A 19231-nucleotide genomic window follows, 5' to 3' on the forward strand; every position below is an offset into this window, starting at 1 on the left:
TTTATTTCTGCCCTCCATACTCACCCCACCTTCTATATTTTTGAGTCCCTTCTTCTACCATGAGAAACTTGGTTTCCCACAACACCTACTCATATGCTCAATCCCATAATATAATTACAGTAGTTTCAGAAGTCCTTGGCCATATTACTTTTGAAAATAAATCACTGAAAAAGAAATTCAGGATCCATTTTTTCTTTGCATCTGTTCTAGTTTGCTAGCTGTCAGAATGCAATATACCAGAAATGGAATGGCTTTTAAAAAGGCCATTTTGTAGATGGCCATTTAAAACTCAGTATATGAGTTGCTATTTTACAGTTCTAAGGCCGAGAAAATGTTCCAATTAAAACAAGTCTATAGAAATGTCCAATCAAAGTCATTCTTGGTTCAAGAAGGCCAGTGAAGTTCAGGGTTTCTCTCTCAAGTGAGAAGGCACATGGCGAACACAGTCAGGGTTTCTTTCTTGGCTGGAAGGGCACATGGCAAACACGGCATCATCTGCCAGCTTCTCTCTTGGCTGCCAGTTTCATGAAGCTCTCTGGGAGGCATTTTTCTTCTTCATCTCCAAAGGTCGCTCGCTGATGAACTCTACTTCATGGTGCTGCAGCATTCTCTGCTCTCTCTGAATCTCCCCCTTTCTCCAAAATGTTTCCTCTTTTATAGGATTCCAGTAAGCTAATCAAGACTCACCCAAATGGGTGGAGACATGTCTCCACCTAATCCAGTTTGACCACCACTCTTGATTGAGTCACATCTTCAGGTAGATGATCTGATTACAGTTTCAAACATATGGTACTGAATAGGGATTAGAAGAAACAGCTGCCTTTACAAAATGAGTTTAGGATTTAAACATGGCTGTTCTAGGGTACATACATCCTTTCAAACCGGCATAGTGTTCCATCTCGCTACCCAAACTGAGAACATATAATTAAAAACTGTTGATAATTTAGTTTTCTTTCTTTCTTTTTCCTTCTGTATGGTCATATTATTTATTTGTAATCTAGGTGTTTCACTTATTTTATTTTGCTTTCATCATCCCACCCTTTCATTACTCATTTTTTATATTTTGAAATTGCCAGAAATCATAAACATGTTTCCAAAAGTAAAAGTATGAAAAAGTATACGCCTTTCTACAGCCCTTGCGCCTTTCACTATGATTCCTCACCCCACATTTCCAGGTTTATCATTTCTGTATTTCTTTTATATGTGCATTTGTTTGTGTGTGTGTGCGCATGTGTGAGAGAGAGAGGGTTGTGTATAAACTGCTTTTTCCTCAGTTAACCCTATCACCTGGAAATTGTATCAATTCATGCAGAATTTCCTCATTTTTTATAACCTAAATGTTCCATTGTGCATAACTTACAATTTTTTTCATAAAATCTCTTATGCTTCTGACTTTCCTCTCAACTGATACTTCACTGGGAAAGATTCAAAGTTGGCAGAAATACGCTTTTTACATGCGCTAAGGTCTCACTAATGAAACCATTCTTTTTTATTTCTGTATGCTGTTATGCCTTTCTTCCTTTGTCTGCTTTCCATAATTTTCATATCTTCAGTTTTCAGTAATTCTATCATGGTAAGTCTACTACACTTTCTAGACTTCCTTAAATCTATAGATCAATGTTTTCATCACATTTGAAAAATTATCGGCTCTTCCTTGTCATTCCATTCCTTCTTTGTTTTTCTTTTGAGATATCAATTGCATAAAAGCTAGATTATCTTAATAGGCTCCACATATCTCTAATGCCCTTTTCTGTGCGGTCCATTATTTAGTCTCTTGTGTGCCTGTCTGTGATCTGCCTTCCCATACTCTAAGCCTGTTTTCTAGTGTGCAGAAGATTCTGACAAATTCATCTCTCAAGATGCCAAATCTAATACTGTAATCCAGAATTTCCGTTTGATTGTCTGATATAATTCTTTGCATTTCCACTTGTTTATAGCCTATTTACCTGAAAATATTAATCTTATTTACTTGAAAATACTTTTCCGTGAATTTCAGAGCCTTGGTCTTATATGTCTCTGTTTGCACTATTTTTCCTTTTAGTTTTTTGCAATATATTCTGGGTTATTGTCATGACTTCTAACTTTTGTTTAAATGTATATAAAAAATAGAGGTACTCCAGATGACATCAGCTACTTACAAAAGAGTTCAACCTTTCCAGTTCTCCGCAGATGAAGTTAGGCGGGTGTCTTTAATTAAATCAGCTCAACAAGTTTGAATTGAAGGTTTGGAAAAGCTTTCTTTACTTCTTGTCTTTTCTCGTCCCGGAGATATAATCCTCCATGCTTTTCAACTAAGAACATGGTATAACCTTGGGAGTTATTTCTCCTAGCACATTTTGAACTCTCATTTTTTTTAACTCTCAGCACAGCAATACTTCTCAAACTCTTGTACGTTTTTTAAAGGTTTTCAGAATTTTTTTTTTCAACCTTTGATCCTGTAGAGCTTCAGAATTCAGCAATGCCTTGAGGTAGAAACCAACTTGGTGCTTCAAGTCCCATAAGTTTCAAATTTTGTCTATATTATCCTATGAGAATATCAAATGTTCTACTTACTTCTCTTTCCCTTGACACTGTCTGCCTAGGAAAAATATGCAGTCAGTTCTCTTCCCTGTGCCTATAAAAGACTGTAGAATGTTGGCTCACCTTTCTCTGCTTAAAGATCTCTGAAATACAGCCATGTTCACCTTGTATCTGGGGCTTTTGAATACCTTTACAATAATATTCTCAAAAATTTGATCATTCTATTCTAGTTGCTGTCAGCAAGGAGGTCACTGTGCTTTAAGCTATTCCATTCTACTCGCAAGTGAAAGCCTAATGACTCACTTTTATTTCTTAAATATATGTGCATTAAAGCCAGCCTCCTTGGGAGTTAAATTGTGTTTGTTTCAAATAATTAACCAAAATTCTAGTGTTTTTCTACATCTAAGTTTAAAGTCTGCAATTTGAAATAAAATCAATTATATAAATTTTAGATTCAACCCTTTTTTATTAAAATCCATTGACTCTTTTAGTCTTGCCGTGGTCAGGCCCTATTTTAATTATTACAGTTTATTTAAGTATTCCCCTGAGATAATCTTAGTTGTAGAAAAACCTCTGGAAGTACTCGACCTTCTTGTACTTGCTTCTTGGGAAGTGAATTAAGGTCAATGTAAAAATCTCAAAATATTTGCACTGGAATAAAAGAAATTCAGCCAGCAATATTTTAATTTGAAAAAAAGAGTGGCATTCAGGAATTGATTTGTGTGTTTCATATTAGGTTAATTGCTATGAAATTTATTCTACTTAACGTGGTTAAAACATATTTTATTCTATTTTAGTTTTCCCTTATTTCAATGTCAGGAACACTATTTCTTTTGGTATATGTATCTGACACTCAAACATCTTGTTGAAATTTCTTAATCATTTTAGTTTAGTTGCCTTGGATAATTATGTTGCAGTACATAATTTCCAATGATGGTACATGGATCCTCCTCTTTCCAATAGTCATATTTTTATATTCCGTTTATACCTCTCTATATTGGCTATAATTTCAATATCTCTATGAAATAATAATTATTAAAGAAATTCTTACGTTCTTTTGCTTGCATGACTTTCAAGCATTTAATTTTAAGCACAGTAATTGTTGATTTGAAATAAATAATTCTTCTACATGATGTGAAAAGAGAGATATTTTCTTCTTAGTTTACTTATGTTACTATATCTACATTCTCAACATTTTTACTAAGACTGGGGTTAAATTTTTTGCAGCAATTACTCATATCGCTTGATGTAATTGAATTATTTTTCTTAACACAGACATCATAAAGAGTTTCCCTTACTCCATAGCTGGCTCACAAATATGTTTTTGTATAAAATCTTTCATTTTTTGAAATGTCAAAATTTATATATAAAGAAATTTCACTTAAAAATTAAATTTCCAGCTGATCTGACACAATTATATGATCCGGAATAATGCATTATATTCTGGTATAACAGGAATACATCAGAACTTAGTACCAACTTCCCCCATTAGTCAGAAATATAGAAGAATTTGTAGATTTCCATCATTTAAGCATTTGTGTTCATTTTTGTTTGCATAGAAATCATTGACAAAGAAGAATAATGGGGTTCCTTCAGTAAGTTACAAGACTCTAAATTTATATCAAGGGATAGGATTGCATAAGAGTCTAAGTAAGAAGAATCAGGATAACCAAACTAGTCAGGAATTTTCAAATCTGAGATGTCAAGTACCAAGAAGCAGAGAAAGCAGCTGACATGATGCTGTTTGGAGCTAGGCTTCTCAAAGAGTTTGAAAAGGGAGAAGCAGAATCAAATAAGCCCACAATATAGTTAGTTGGGTTTGACAATATATGAGCAGGCACTGGGAAACGAATGACAATGCTTTTGAAAGTAGAACTGCAGGTGCACTGTCAGGCTGAAGTAGGACAAAAATGAAAAAGATCTTGGGGCTTAGGAGAAGTAGAAGGAAGTGAGTAGAGGTGGCTGGAGTGGTAACGTGGAATTATGGAGACCCACAGAAACACAGCAGAGAAAGGCTCTGGTCAATTTTACTAGGATTTTCAAAAATGTTTTTCTTAGAGGCCATAACTCCTGATCATATTGTACAGGACCTTAGTGTCAGACAGAATCTGGCCATGCCAACTTCTGCATGAACTGGAGGATATTTAATCTCCTTGCTGCTCAGTTAAATACATATAAAAATGAATAGATTCTTGCCAGGTGAAAAAGTGAGAGGGAGGGAGGGAGGAGGAGAGAAAGGGAAGGAAAGCAGGACTCCTTGGTGATTGGTGAGGGCGATGTCCCAAACCAAGGGCTGTGTGAGCAAAAGCCCATCAGAGAAAGCTCCATGAGTTCTGTGAGACAGTGATGGGTACGCGGAGACTCCTGAGAGGCCTGGGGACCAGAGCGTGTGAGACATTGAGATGGGATTTTAATGTTTTGTACCTAAAGTAATGGGCAGTGATTTGAAATGTTTTAAGAAGCAATGAAAATTTCAGATTTGCATTTTTAACATACTGCTCTGGAAGTGAAGGTGCAGGGATGATAGAAAGGCAGACATAAAATACAACTTTTTAATCACTTCCTTTTTGTTGAGTTCATAAAATTACAGGAACGTGTACCTTCACCGGTGATCTCCTGTGGTGCTACATGTAAACTGAAGACTGAAAATCCTCTCACAATGGTAGAAAAGTTGGTCATTGCCACAGTCAGAGAAGCAGATGCTAAGGGACAACTATGGGGGGATTTATATTTAATAATTTAATGGATATATCCTATATGTACTCTGGCTTCAAATGCCTTTTTTTCTTTCTTAACAGAAGTCAATGTAAATTTTATTGCAATTAATCTGTCATTTCTACTAATGCTGTTATCTTAACCTTGGTAATTCTTAGTATCACAGTCTCTTCTGATTAAAAATTCAGGTGTTTGGGTAAATATTCAAACTCCTCTACTCTTCTCCCCATCTTCTTCCAGTTCTCCCTGCAGGGATAATGTATCACTTCAGCATCACTCCTTGACATCTCTTCCTTCCTCAAGGCCTTTCTGGTACTTGCTGCTGATATGTGGTCCCAACAGTAACTCCAGCTTGCATCTCCCAAACTGCCTTCTTGTCTTTAGCCTTTCTAGCTTTCATTTATTGATTTTTTCCAATATTGTACACATGAGCAATTTGGAATGTTCTCACTTCCCCCAACTACTGCTTTTCTATATTATGCTAAGTTATGCTATTCTATGTCTCATGTTAACAAGAAGCTTCCATAAGTAGTTGCACCTGGAGAAGAGAGTTCAAAGCCTACTGATCTGCACCCCCCCCCAAATTAATGTGTCTTTTCTGTGTACGATCCAGTCCATCAAGCCTACAAGACTCGGTGTAAACTTACAAGTTGTGGAGCCCAATCCATCGTTCTCCCACTCTCTCTCACTCCACATTTTTTCTCTCAGTCCACAAATGATTCTTGCTGTGAGATGAGTTTCTGCTCTTAAATCATCAGTTATTCTGACCAGCTATTTTCGATATGGCATAAACTCTTGAGTTTGATATGAAGTCATCAAAATTACTAAAGACATTCAAACCCAAGAATTTAGAATTAGAATAAAGCCTTTTTTTATGTGACTGGACATCAAAGTTAATTTAGAACACAAATACAAGAATTTGTCTCTTTTCCACTGAGGTATTCTGTTATTCTGTGTCTGTTAATTCATTCAACAAATATTCATTAATCACCTATTAATACCTAGAAATTCCTCTAAGAGCTGGCGATGTCATATTGGAAAAAGCAGATTCATATATTTGTCCTAGTGAATTTACTTTCTAGTGAGGGTAAACAGATAATAAAAAATAAACTTTACAGTATAAGACATTAAGTAATGGGTAGGAAAAAAATCAAGGAAAAATTAGTTATAATGCACAGTTCACTTCTCAATTCTATGACCGAAAAACTAAGGAGTTTATGAAGAAATGCAGACTTCCTCTATCTTTTTTACACAGTGTCAAAAAGTGTTCATTTCTATCCTTTTGATTTTTTTTGAAACTATATTTGTTCATCTTAAGTTAACTTTTCATCTTAGTTTAAAGTTGTTTAACTTTCACAGTAATGGCATTCCATAATTATACTATTTGAATAAAGTTTAACAAAGAAAATTTGTTAAATCAGTAGGTTGTCAGCAATATAAAAACATGTTCTAAATCTATAAGCATGTGTATACTATAAATCTAAAAGTATTTGCCTATCTTAAGTATCCAAGATACAGAAATTTCCTGTTTAAAGGGAAATATTTCACTACAGTCTAGAAAAAACTTAGAAATTAAAGCATTGTATGTTTTTCTTGAACAAATTTGTAGGTTCTCATCTGAGCAAATATGATGGCCTAGTCTTGGGTTAAATAAGAATTTTCAATAAATGCTGTTTAAAGTAAATAGTACACAAGGAAGAGAAGTTGTTAACATATTTTTTAAACATCTTTCTTATCTTCTATTTTATTTATTTTATTTCATTTTTGGGACTAAACTCACAAGCTAGGAGGAACAAATGGATAGATGAAGGCAGAATTTCCATACTCAAAGAATCTGCAGTGTCCAAGGAATAGAATATAAATCTAAGAATAATCAACTGAGTCAGGTATTTGTTTATCATGATTGCAACAAAAAACAAAACAAAACAAAAGTTTATATGGGATTTTTGAATGTTTAGATGGAATGACAATTGTGTAGTAATACTATGTACTCAAAAATAAGAAGTCAACTCTATCAAGCTTTTTTCTTTTGTGTAGGTCATACTACCCAAAGTCTAAATATCTTCTTTTAAAGAAGTCACTAAATCGATTCATATATTGCAGAAGCTACAGAGATACCAACATCTCAGAGTATTAATTATTCTAGTATTAGAAACTCTTGAAGACACACAGACCCCACGCTTTATGACAGATGCTTTTACACTCACTTCTCTTTTGCTATGGCTGTTTTTCCTTAGGAAGGACAATCATACTGCATTTTACCCCCTGATGGAAAAAGATCAAATAAAATGCTTCCCCCACCATCTTATTAATTTTTCTTTTCTTCTGGAAGTCCTTGTATTGATTTCAACGTGTCCATAAATCCTGTGGAACTGCACACAGAATGCGGGACATCTTTTTTCTGCGGACAGAGCACATGAGTTTCACTTGATTTGTAAAGCGATCAATGATTAATAAAGATCTAAAACTTTACTGCCTTTGAAATAAATGTCTTTTTTTAAGGTAGCAAAAATTATAATTTTATACTCCTTCATCAATATGGGCACCTACATAAATTTTTGTAATCCTTCTGCCTGGGAGATTTGTCTATTCTCCTTTATTTATATAATAATTCAATTACTCATATGTATACTACATTTTAAAATTGTGAGCTGTGTGGGGTTCCTGAATTACACAGTGTAAATTATGTCCTTTTATACTTCCAAGTAGGCACTGTTTGCTTTTCACATTCATACTTAAACCAGTGCTATGTTAAAATGTCCAGTGTTTTTTGGCAACATTTAATTCAATAACCGATATATGATGTGCGGGAATAGTATGGAATATTCCTGTTATAGGCAATAGATTTATATTTTAGCAAATCATCCTATTCGTATGAAATGTTCTTCAACATTTGAGCTTTGACTTTATGTAAATGTGTTGGGGAACGCATGGAGACACAAATAAATAGGATATGTGAAAGAACTAAGGACACTTCTTTTTTTTTTTTTTTTTTTTTTAGACAGAGAGAAGGAAGGAAGGATAGAAGGAAGGAAGGAAGGAAGAAAGGGAAACATTTTTAAACATTTTCTTGTATTCTGTTTCTCCGTTTTTGTTACATGGGCTGGGGCCGGGAATCGAACCGAGGTCCTCCGGCATAGCAGGCAAGCACTTTGCCCGCTGAGCCACCGCGGCCCGCCCAAAGGACACTTCTTTAAGAGTTGACATTACAAAAATGCAAATTCAAAGTAAATTTATAGTGATAAGTAAGAAACTATAGATACAACACAGACAACATGTTGCTTTTAGCAATAATAAAGAAGTCATTGCTTTTAGCAATCATTTTCCATATCAGGCCCTCTCTTAGTTTGCCAGGTCTGCTATGACAAATACCACACAAAGAGTTGGCTTAAACAATGGACCTTCGTTGTGTCACAGCTTTGGAGGCCCCAAGTCCAACATCAAATTATCCACAACCATGCTTTCTCCTAGAGCCCATGGCATTCTGGTGCTGGTTTCTTGCAATTCTTGGAGTTCCTTAGCTTGCATTTCTGCCTCTGCCATTTGACTTCTGCTTCTGGCTTCCACTTTTCCTGCTCAGTCACTCGTGGCTCTGTTTAGAATTCCTTCACTTGTAAGGACCTCAGTCATGTGAATTATGGTCCATCCTGACTAATTTGGCCTCATCCAAGTAGAGGCTTTGAAAATTCTATTCAGAAATGAGTCCACAGCTTAAATGTTAATAACATCTTTAAAGGTCCTTTTTACATTAGAGTTCACTCAGACAGGAATATAGGTTAAGACTTGAACATGCTTTTTGTTGGGGGGTGTGATTCAATCCAAGGATAAATCATGTATAGCTACGACTTTTTATTCAAGATTACTGTAGGAGAGCGACACTGGCTCCTAACACAGATAACAATTGGGGCTGCAAACATATCCTAACCAGCAATTGAACAAAGTGCGCCTCTAGGTTATAGTTCAAATGTAGCCTGGCAAGAAACAGAAGTGCCAAGGTTTATCTCTGTAAAAAAAAGACAGTGCTAATATGCATGCCAGCAGAGAAGAAACTCCTTTCTTCTGTGATTTGGAACCTACTTCAGTTCAATGACTCAGTATGCTATAGTTTGCACAAAGTTCAAGACATTAGCCTAGAGAAAGCTCAGTGATCTCACCTGAGTCGAGCAGCTATCTGCTTCTGTCGTGCTTTCCCAAGCACAACGTCTACAGAGATGTTCCATCTCCCTGGAGAACCCAGGGTGCTAGTGTAGGACATATTTGAAGGAAAGGCAGCTTGGAGACAATGTTTGGGAAGTACAGGTTTCATCACTGTAGAACATATTACAGTTTTGAGGCTTAACAACAAGAACTTACTGGCACAAAGTTTCAGAAAATCAGAAAGATTTCTTCTCCTGGGGTCTTTATCTTCTGGCTGGCTGGCAATTTGGGGTTCCTTGGCTTTTCTGTCACATGGCAATGCATATGGTGGTGTCTTCTCCTTTCTCTTCTGGGTTCCACTGACTTCCGGCTTCTGGCTACTCCCCATGGTTTCTCTGTGTCCAATTTCCTTTTCTCATAAGGACTTCAGCTTTGTTTTGGCTTAAGAGCCACCCTCATTCTGCTTGGGAACACCTTCAGTAATATTTTCAAAGTTGCTATTTACAAATGGGTTCGCACACACAGAACTGGAGTTTGAAACCTAAACATGCCTTTTGTGGGGCACATGATTCAATCCCCCACAGAAGGCATAGACTCTAGGATGTTGATGCAGAATTTCAGAGTTGCAATTGTCTACTGTGTATAATGGGGCACTTAGAAACAAGACACTGTCAGTTCTAGAGCTTAGAGAGAAGCCATCCTCAACAAATCAGACAGAGAAGAATATATAATATATAATTTAGGCATTTTTTTCTTTTGGGCTCAAAGATTTAACATGGATATTACTCATCTGAATGCATTTTACTTGGTGATAACAATGAGTTGGGCCATCCTTATTGAGCCTCCTTCATAGGCTAATGATTAAAAGCTTAGGAAATAATGCTCATCAATAACTGTTGTGGTGACGTGAGCTAGTTATGTCCTTCCTCTTTCCAAGCCTTTATTTTTTGACATTTACTTTACCTTGCTCAATGTTTTGCTTATTTTTCAATTTTTCATGCACAAATTATATGTTCTGGCAATGTACTATTAATATTGGTTTCTAACTTAATATGAAAAATGTCTTTTGGATAAATGTTAATTTTTTTTTTATTTGAAGAACAATCCAAGCTGAAATGATCATTAAAGGGTATTTGTGTATGGATTCAAAATCTCAACAATTGTTTATTTTCATCTAAGACTCCTCAAAAAAAGTTGAATTAGAATTTGCTTGCTGTCACCATGAAGGCGATAGATAAGAAGTTGCATGTACCACATTATGCTCCAAATTGTGATGACCTCTTCCATTTCTGTATTTTTAGTATTTTGGTTAATCTTTTCCAAAATAAAAATAAGTCAATTTTATGCTGACATATAAATAAACCACTGTAAATTTTAGTAAATGCTTTTTAAAAAATCATTCCATTCCCATATAAATATATTAATAGTGTAATAGTATAGGTCAACAGTTTTTAACTATTAATTTATTGTATTTCAATAGTTTTACTAAAATTCTTGGGATAAGTTAAGTTGCTCAACGTATAGTACAAAGAAAAGTCATAAAAAGTAATATGTTAACTTAAAAGATCACAATAGCATCATTGGAAAGAACACAATTTATTAGGATTTTAAATTGTATAACCATTACTTGTTGCATAGTTGACTTAGTATCATTAATGTATTATACATTTTGCATTACATATTTATTATATATTGTATTTGTCACATGAAAATTTTCCAGTTATTTATTTTTTTATACATCAATTTTTTTTTTAAGTTCTGTCCTAATTGTTTGTATATCTCATTAACTACTTTGTCAGAAGTTACTAGACATCAAAAGGCTCTATTTTCCCTAACATTCTAATTGCTGTCTTTCTCTGTTGTCAATTCATTCTTGGACTTTATTTGAGGGATGGTAGTAAATACACTGCACATTTTATTCTCTTAGCATAAGTAATGGTATGTAATTAGCTTATTTAAACGATTGAGATGATGAGAGTCATATTTTCATAAGTCAATCTCCAAAGCAGAGGAGTCGAGTATGTATTGAAGAAAACTATAGTGAGTGCAAAAACAAACAAAATGTAACAATTCTACACAGGAACATAAAGCTAGTGATCTATTGAATGCTCTGCGGGAGAGAGAAAGTGGATACTGTTGGCAAAAATACCTCAATTTCACAAATACTACTGAGAATAGGTTAGCAGAAAAGTATTTTTCTGACTGGCATGCATTAAACTCAACATCCGCTTTCTATGAAGCAATGCTTATCTACAGTCTGATCTTCAGGTTTCCAAAAAATAATCAGACTGTAGTCAGATAAAATAAAATGTTTCACAGCTAGAGAGAACTCTCTTAAAGAAATAAAATAGAACTTGAAGTTTAAATTCTTAGTTATAAAAATCCTTAAGAATTAGCAGGAGTCATAAATTCCATGAGCCTCCAATTTAGATATTTTTGATTGATTAATAAAATCATTCTACATATCAAACTCACCACTATCCTGATTTTAGCTGACAGCACCAGTAGTTTTGAGGTTTCCATAGCTTATTTCCCACCAGGACAAAATCTATTTTGAAATTATTACAAAATACAAAATGAAAAAGACTTTTAAAGTGACCCTGTTCAAAACACATAACTGTTCTCAAGTTACCTTTTATTTTATATTTACAAATGGGAAATATCACCTTATTTGTCTTTTAAGTAAGATATTTAATAAAACAATTCCTACACTTGAACAATATGAGATTCCTCTGACCTTGTGCATTATCTACATTAAACTAGTCATTATTTCATATTGACCAGTAAGACAAAGGATTCTAAAAAAGTGAGGAGTAGTATAATGCATTACAGTACTTATAAATTTAAAGTATTCATTTACTCTGCCAATTCCCACCATAACTGTAAGCATTATTTAAATTTCTCTAAAAAATAACGGAAAATAATAATTGGGTTTAATTAGCAAAACTACTGTTGGACAAAGATTTTGTGTAGCATATGGTAAGGCCATTTATGTGCACATGACATTCATTTTCATTTGGATTTTAAGGTTTCTTTCCATGACATTCTACAAAGAAAATGCTTTCTCTGAAGATTTATTTTAAATTCCCAAAAAATATAATTCGTGAAATTGGCTTAAAGTAAATGTTATATTTTATTTGAGGTCCTGAATGAAAACATTTCAACAAGTATAATTTTATCCTTTAGTGTTTGAATTCAGTTTCTTCTGTCCTCTTGGGTGTTAAGATAAATTGGAAATAATGTAATTTCTAAACAAAGAGAAAATGAACCACAGAAAGTTACTCTCTACATTCTCAGTAGATAATCTCTTCACAATGTATAGAAACACAAGCTTCAGCTCTGTCAGAAACCAGAAAATCATCACATGTAAATCCTTTTCAAACTACATTCATACGAAATTTGGCATAACATTGATAGCCAAAGATAACAGTCTTCCATCATTGGTATTTCATAAGCAATGGTTTCAGTATGTCAAGATAGAATATTGATATTAATAACTAGATAAATTGCTAGATACCTAGAAAGCTAGCTAGCTAGCTAGCTAAATCCACTGAAATAGAGAGTCTCATACCAATTTGGCCTTGGTGTTATCTTAAACTTCTTCTTATTTTTATTGATTATTTATTCATTTATCATTGCAGATCAAAAAAATCAACAGAAACTTTCCTGTGAACCAGCAGGTAAGATCAAGAAATACTCGGAATACTGAATCATATATTTACTTAATTGTATCTATTATGGTATATGAGCTTCATGGCACCTGATACTTAGGTGAAGATAATTGATACTATAGTAATATAATTGTATTGTAATGTAAATTGTTTTTTGCTATCTTCAGGAAAATACGTAATTTAAGAGATTTCTTTAATATGTAATATATGTTTCTTTAGTAATACTAAAAAGTAGTATTTTAAAACATTTTCCAAATAAACTGTCATAAACCGTATTTATAAAAAATAACCATATTTATTTGAATATGATTTTTTAATGTGATGTTTAAGAACTTTGAGAGCTATTTATATGACAGTCTCACTCTCTTAACCTTTTAACAGATTTATATTTAACTGATCTGAATTTAAAGAACATTTTCAAAATTTGATTATGATATTTCAAATGAGTCAAATGTTGATGCATAGAATGAAAATAACATCTGATTAATCAAATGAAAATATACTTCACTTCTCAGATTAACAATTGATTACCAGCTTTGAAAACAGTAATTGATTCCACCTATAGCTTTATGCTAGACATATTACTTTAATAAACATAATACAATCAGATTATATTAAAAGAAAAAAGTTAATGAGGTTTTAATAGTGTGAATCCTTCAGGTCAACAGTATGTTATATATATGAGATTCTGAAACTGTGATAGCAAGGCATAATATCTTCTTACTCTTTCATTCATCAGTTCACAACCGTTTATCTAAATCTAAATGTCTAACAGCTATTTATAAATGGTGCATGCACAAGATTCATTTTAATGGTAATTGTTTCTGTTTAAGTGAAATTCACATAACATAAACTAATTTAATGTGTACAATTCAGGGGTATTTAATACATTCAAAGTGTTGTTCAACTACCAGCTATATCTATTTTCAGAACATTATCTTCAACCCAAAGAACCCTTTTGTCTGTTAAGTAATCTATCTTCATTGTGATCCTTTTATGTATTGGCAAGCACCACTTGCCTTCTGTCTCTGCAGATTTATCTATTCTGGGTATTTCATAAAAATGGAATCGTATAATATCTGACCTCTAGTATGTGGTTTCTTTCAGTTAGTTCATCACAATTTAGCATGTATCAGAATTGTATTTTTTTAATGGCTGAATAATACTCTGTTGTATGTATATACCTCAATTTATTTATCACATTCCAATGCTGGGCATTATAATTAGTGCTGCTATGAACGTTTGTGTACAAATATTTGGTTGAGCGCCTGTTCTCAAAACTTTTGGACATACAGTATATACCTGGGGGTAGAATTGCTGGGTTATAAGAAAGAGCTATAATTAACTTATCAAGGAACTGCCAAACTGTTTTACACAGTGGCTGAATCATTTTACATCTCCACCAGCAATATAAAATAGTTCCAATTTCTCCATCCTTGACAACACTTGTTAATTGCCATCACTTTCATTATAATCATTTTTGTGGGTGTGGAATGGTATCTTGTGATTTTGATTTGCTTTTATATATTCTAGGTTCCATATTCTTATGAGATATAAAATTTTCAAGTATATGCTACCATTCTATACACTGTTTCTTAAATTTCTTGATAATGTACCTTGATGTATAAAAACTTTTGATTTTGAAAATGTTCAGTTTTTCTGTTTTTCCTTCTTGCTGGTACTTTTGGTGTCATATCTAAAACTCATTGCCACAAAAAGGTCATGAATATTTACCCTTATGTTTTGTTCTAAGAGTTTTATACTTTTAGCTCTTACACTAAGAAAATCCAGATTGAAGTAATTTTTGTAATTGGGGTGTGAGGCCAAGGGCCCAACATCTTTCTTTTGCATGTCAATATCCAGATATCTGAGCACCGCTGGTTGGAGAGACTGTTCTTTCCCCATTAAGTTGTCATTTGGTTTCTACTCCTGTACAAAATCAATTGCCCAGAGGTGTTTAGGCTTATTTCTTGACTGACAGTTCCACACTGTTTGATTACCACCATTTTTTAAATGGTGATGTGTGCCCTCCAATTTATCCTTTTTACAGATTGTTTTGATTATTTTGCCCCCCCCCCCCCCCCCGCCTAATCAGGACCTTTCTTGCGTAATTTCTCTGGCTAGAACTACTAGTGTAATGTTGACTAGAAGTGACAAAAGCAGCCGTGTTTCTCTTCTTCATTGTAGAGAGGCTTTTCATAAGAGCAAATGAGTAAATTTCCTTTTATTTCTAATTTAAAGTTCACTTTAAGTGTTTTTACCATGAAAGAACATTGGATTTGTAAAATGCTTTTTTCTGCAGTAATTGTGATAATCCCATTTTTCCCTTCATTATATTAATGTGGTGGATTACATTGTTTCATTTTCTTATGATGAACTATACTTGCAATTTCCTGGGTTTAATCCCATTTGATCGTGGTATATAATCCTTTTACTACGTTGCTGGATTTGAATTACTGGCATTTTCCTTATGATTTTTGCATCATAATGATATGTAGCTTTATTTTTCTGTGCTGCATCGTCTGATCTTTATATAAGGGAAACACTGATTTGATAAAATGAATTTGGAATTCGGAAGAGTTTTAGAAAGATTCATGTTAATTCTCCTCAAAATGTTCGGTAGAATTCAACACTGAAGTTATCTGATTTTGGGCTTTTACTTTTTGGAACATTTAAAAGCATTTATAGAAATTTTCCCATTCCTTTCTATGTAGAATTTGTTGGCATACAAATAATTGTTCATAGTATGCTCTTATAATTATTTCAACTTCTTCAAGGTAATTGGTAATGTCCTTCTTTCATTTTGGATTTCAGATATTTGTATCCTCTTTTCATTTTTTTTTTTTTTTTTACTTTGTCAGTCTCAATAAAGTTTTTCAATTTTATTGTCAATTTTCTTGTTTTATTAATTCTTTCAATTGTTTTAATATTATCTATTTCATTTATCTCTATTTTAATCTTTATTATTTCCTTCCTTCTGCTAATTTTAGGTTCAGTTTACTATACTAGTTCATCCAAATGTGAAATTAGGCCATTGATTCAAAGCTCATTCTTCATTACTGTAGGCATTCATAGCTCAAATTTCTTTCTCACCACTGCAATCACTGCATTAATAGTTTTGTTATGTTGTGCTTGCATTTTTATTCATCTCAACATATTTGCTGATTTGTCTTGCCATTTTTCTTGGACTATTGATTGTTTAAGAGGGTATTATTTAACCTCCATATATTTGTTAGTTTTCCAGTTCTTTGTCTGTCTGTAACTCACTTCCAGCTTCATTCCATTAAAATCAGAGAAAGTGCTTTGTATGATGTCAAGCTTTGAATATTTATTGAGACTTCTTTTCTGTCCCAACATGTGGTGTGCCCTGGAAAATGATCTGTGAGCACTTGAGAAGAATGCACACATAGATGTTTGGGGGTGCAGTGTTCTGTGTGTGTGGGTGTCTGTTTGGTTTAGTTAATTTATCATATTGTTTAAATTCTCTCTTTCCTTATTGAACCTCTGGCTTACAGTTCTATCTGTTGGTGAGAGCAGTATACTGAAATCTCTACCTATTATGTAGAAACACCTGTTTCTCCCATCAGTTTTGGAAGTGTTTGCCTCATGTATTTTGAAGCGACATGGTTAGGTGGCTAAATAGTTATGATAAGTAAAAAGGATTGATAGCCCCCTTGATCAAGATATAATGTCCTTCGTTATCTCTTGTAACAGTTTCACACTTAAAGTCTATTTTGTTTGATATTTTTATAGTTACTCCAGTTCTTTTTTAGATGCTATTTACGTGGAGTCTGTTTCTAACCTTTCTCTTTCTCCCTGTTTGTGTCTTTGGGTCGAAGGTGAGTCTCTCTTAGGCAATATGCAGACGGACTATACAGTCTATCTATTCTGCCTATCTGTGTCTTTTGATTCTGGAGTTTAACCCATTAATATTCAATGTTATTTCTATGACTGCAGTGCTTACTTCAACCATTTGCTCCATTGCTTTTTAAATGTCATATCTTACTTTTTATTCTCTTTTTACCTTTTTAGTTATCTTCACTGATAATCTTATTTTTAAGCTCATCTGTCGTACCTTGCATTCCCATACATTCTGTTATGTTTTTTTTTCATACTTTCAATTTCTTTTCTGTGCTCCGCCAGTGTCTTCTTTATATCTTTTATCTCTTTAGCCATATTTTCTTCCATCTTTTTTAATTCACTTAGGAGATTTGTTTAATTCTAAATTCTGTGTCTCCTCCAAATATTTAATTTGTTCCTTTGACCAGGCCACATCTTCCTATTTCTTAGTATAGCTTGTAATTTTCTTTTTTTTTTTTTTTGTCTAGGCTTCTGATTGTCATGATGAGTTTCCTCTGAGAGTTAGTTTCTCTCTATCATCCAGGATTTTATTGTTGATTGGCTTTGTGTTCAGGCTCTTCGTCACTTGGTTCACCTTACTCTAGTCTGTTTAAATTCCTCTTTTTAACTGACCTTATTTTTTCAGCTCTTCATATGATTCTTGCCCAGGGTATATGGTGCAATTTTTAAGACTGCCTTGCTTTTGCAATTGTTGCACCCCCAGGAGAAAGCATACCGTATCAGTTTGCTAATGCTGCTGGAATGCGTTATACCAGAAATGGATTGGGTTTTACAGAGGGAATTTACAGTTACAAATTTACAATTCTAAAGCATTAACAAGTGGGTATTTTCTCTCGAGAAAGGTTGATTGTTTTGTTTTGTTTTGTTTTTTCACATGTGAAGGCACATCACAATGTCTGCTGCCCCTTCTCTCTTGGGTTTGTTTCTAAATGGTTCTCTTAACTCCTGTGGGTCCTTGTCTCCTGGGTTATTTTTCTTTTCTAAATGTCTGTGAGTCCTCTCTTAGCTTCTACAGGGCAAATTCTAGATTTAACCTTTTTAGTGTAATATGTCCAGCAGCATTTTCTATTTCAAGATTCTCTCTCTCTCTGTCCTTCACTTAGTTTAATCTCTCTGATCTCTATTTCAACCCTGAGCTCTCTGTATGTTTTCTGTTTTTTATCCTCTTTATACAAGACTCCAATAAAAAGATTAGGACCCACCTTAAATGGGAAGGGTCACAAATCCATGGAAACAACCTAATCCAAAGATCCCACCCACAACAGGCCTGCCCTCAGGCCATGTTAAAATAACATGGCTTTTCTGAGGTACATAACAGTTTCAAACCTGCCCATTCTACCCTCTGGACCCCCAAAAGACATGTTCTTTCATATACAAAATGCATCCATTCCATCCCTGTATAAGAAAAGGCTTAAAACATTTCAGTAACAATACAAATATAATACAAAGTCAAAAACAGTACAAAATCTCATCAAAATCAGCATAGTCTATCCTAAAGCAATATTTTCCTCTGTGAAACTTAGAAAAAATTATCTGCTTCCATATACAAAGGAGGGACAGTCATAGGATAAAAGTTCCCATTTCCACAGGGAGAAATTGTAAGGGAAACAGGGGTCAAAGCCCCCAGAGAGTTCCAGAAACCACAGGGCAAACTCCATTAGATTTCAAAGTCTGAATTTGGAATGCCGTTTTATCCTTGGAGCTTGAGAGAATGGCAGCCCCATTTTTTCAAAGGAATTATGCAGCACCTTGCTCTCTCCAAACATTGGAGTTTGTGTTCAGCCCCACCCTCCTCAAGCATCTAGGTGGCACCCAGACTCTCTACAATCTCCAGGGCACATGTTCAACCTATTCGGAAGAGCGGGAAGGTGGACAGACTTTCCCCAATCCTTGGGGAATATGCATGGCACCCTTTCTGAAGTCTGAGGCAAGACACTTTACCCAAAGAAGGAAGTGGAAGGCCCACCCTCTAATTCCAGCACAAACTCACTCTCTCCACGTACAATAGGTGGGTCCTCTTTCCTGGCCTGAGATTTCATGGCCCCAGGTCTTAGCTTCCATAGTTCTGCCTTTGAAGTCATTTTTCTTTCAATCTGTCCCTTTTCTATCCTTTTTAGTCCAGACTGGCAGCGCTTCATACAGATCTCACAAGAAAGATTATTGACTAGACATGCAGCATACAGGAGTCACAACCAACAGACAAGTGGACTTACCGCAAGTCCTTTCTGGCTAACTGCATTTCCAATACTGGCTTGTCCTGTAATGGCTGACTGATTCCATGTTTGGTTAAATCCTCTATATTAATGTGTTAAGCTGCTGGAATGCAA

At 34.3% G+C, this 19231-nt stretch overlaps 1 protein-coding gene across 1 annotated transcript in view; it reads left to right on the forward strand.

Moving 5' to 3' along the window:
* The window catches only part of SNTG1 (syntrophin gamma 1), a 339457-nt gene that overhangs the window by 163281 nt on the left and 156945 nt on the right, over window positions 1-19231 (forward strand). Inside the window, exon 11 of the mRNA XM_077163302.1 lies at window positions 13014-13052. Within this exon, the coding sequence (XP_077019417.1) occupies window positions 13014-13052 (39 nt within the window). The remainder of the gene's footprint in view (window positions 1-13013; window positions 13053-19231) is intronic.

This window comes from Tamandua tetradactyla, chromosome 6 (assembly GCF_023851605.1).
Source record: "Tamandua tetradactyla isolate mTamTet1 chromosome 6, mTamTet1.pri, whole genome shotgun sequence".
Taxonomy (NCBI): Eukaryota; Metazoa; Chordata; class Mammalia; order Pilosa; family Myrmecophagidae; genus Tamandua; species Tamandua tetradactyla.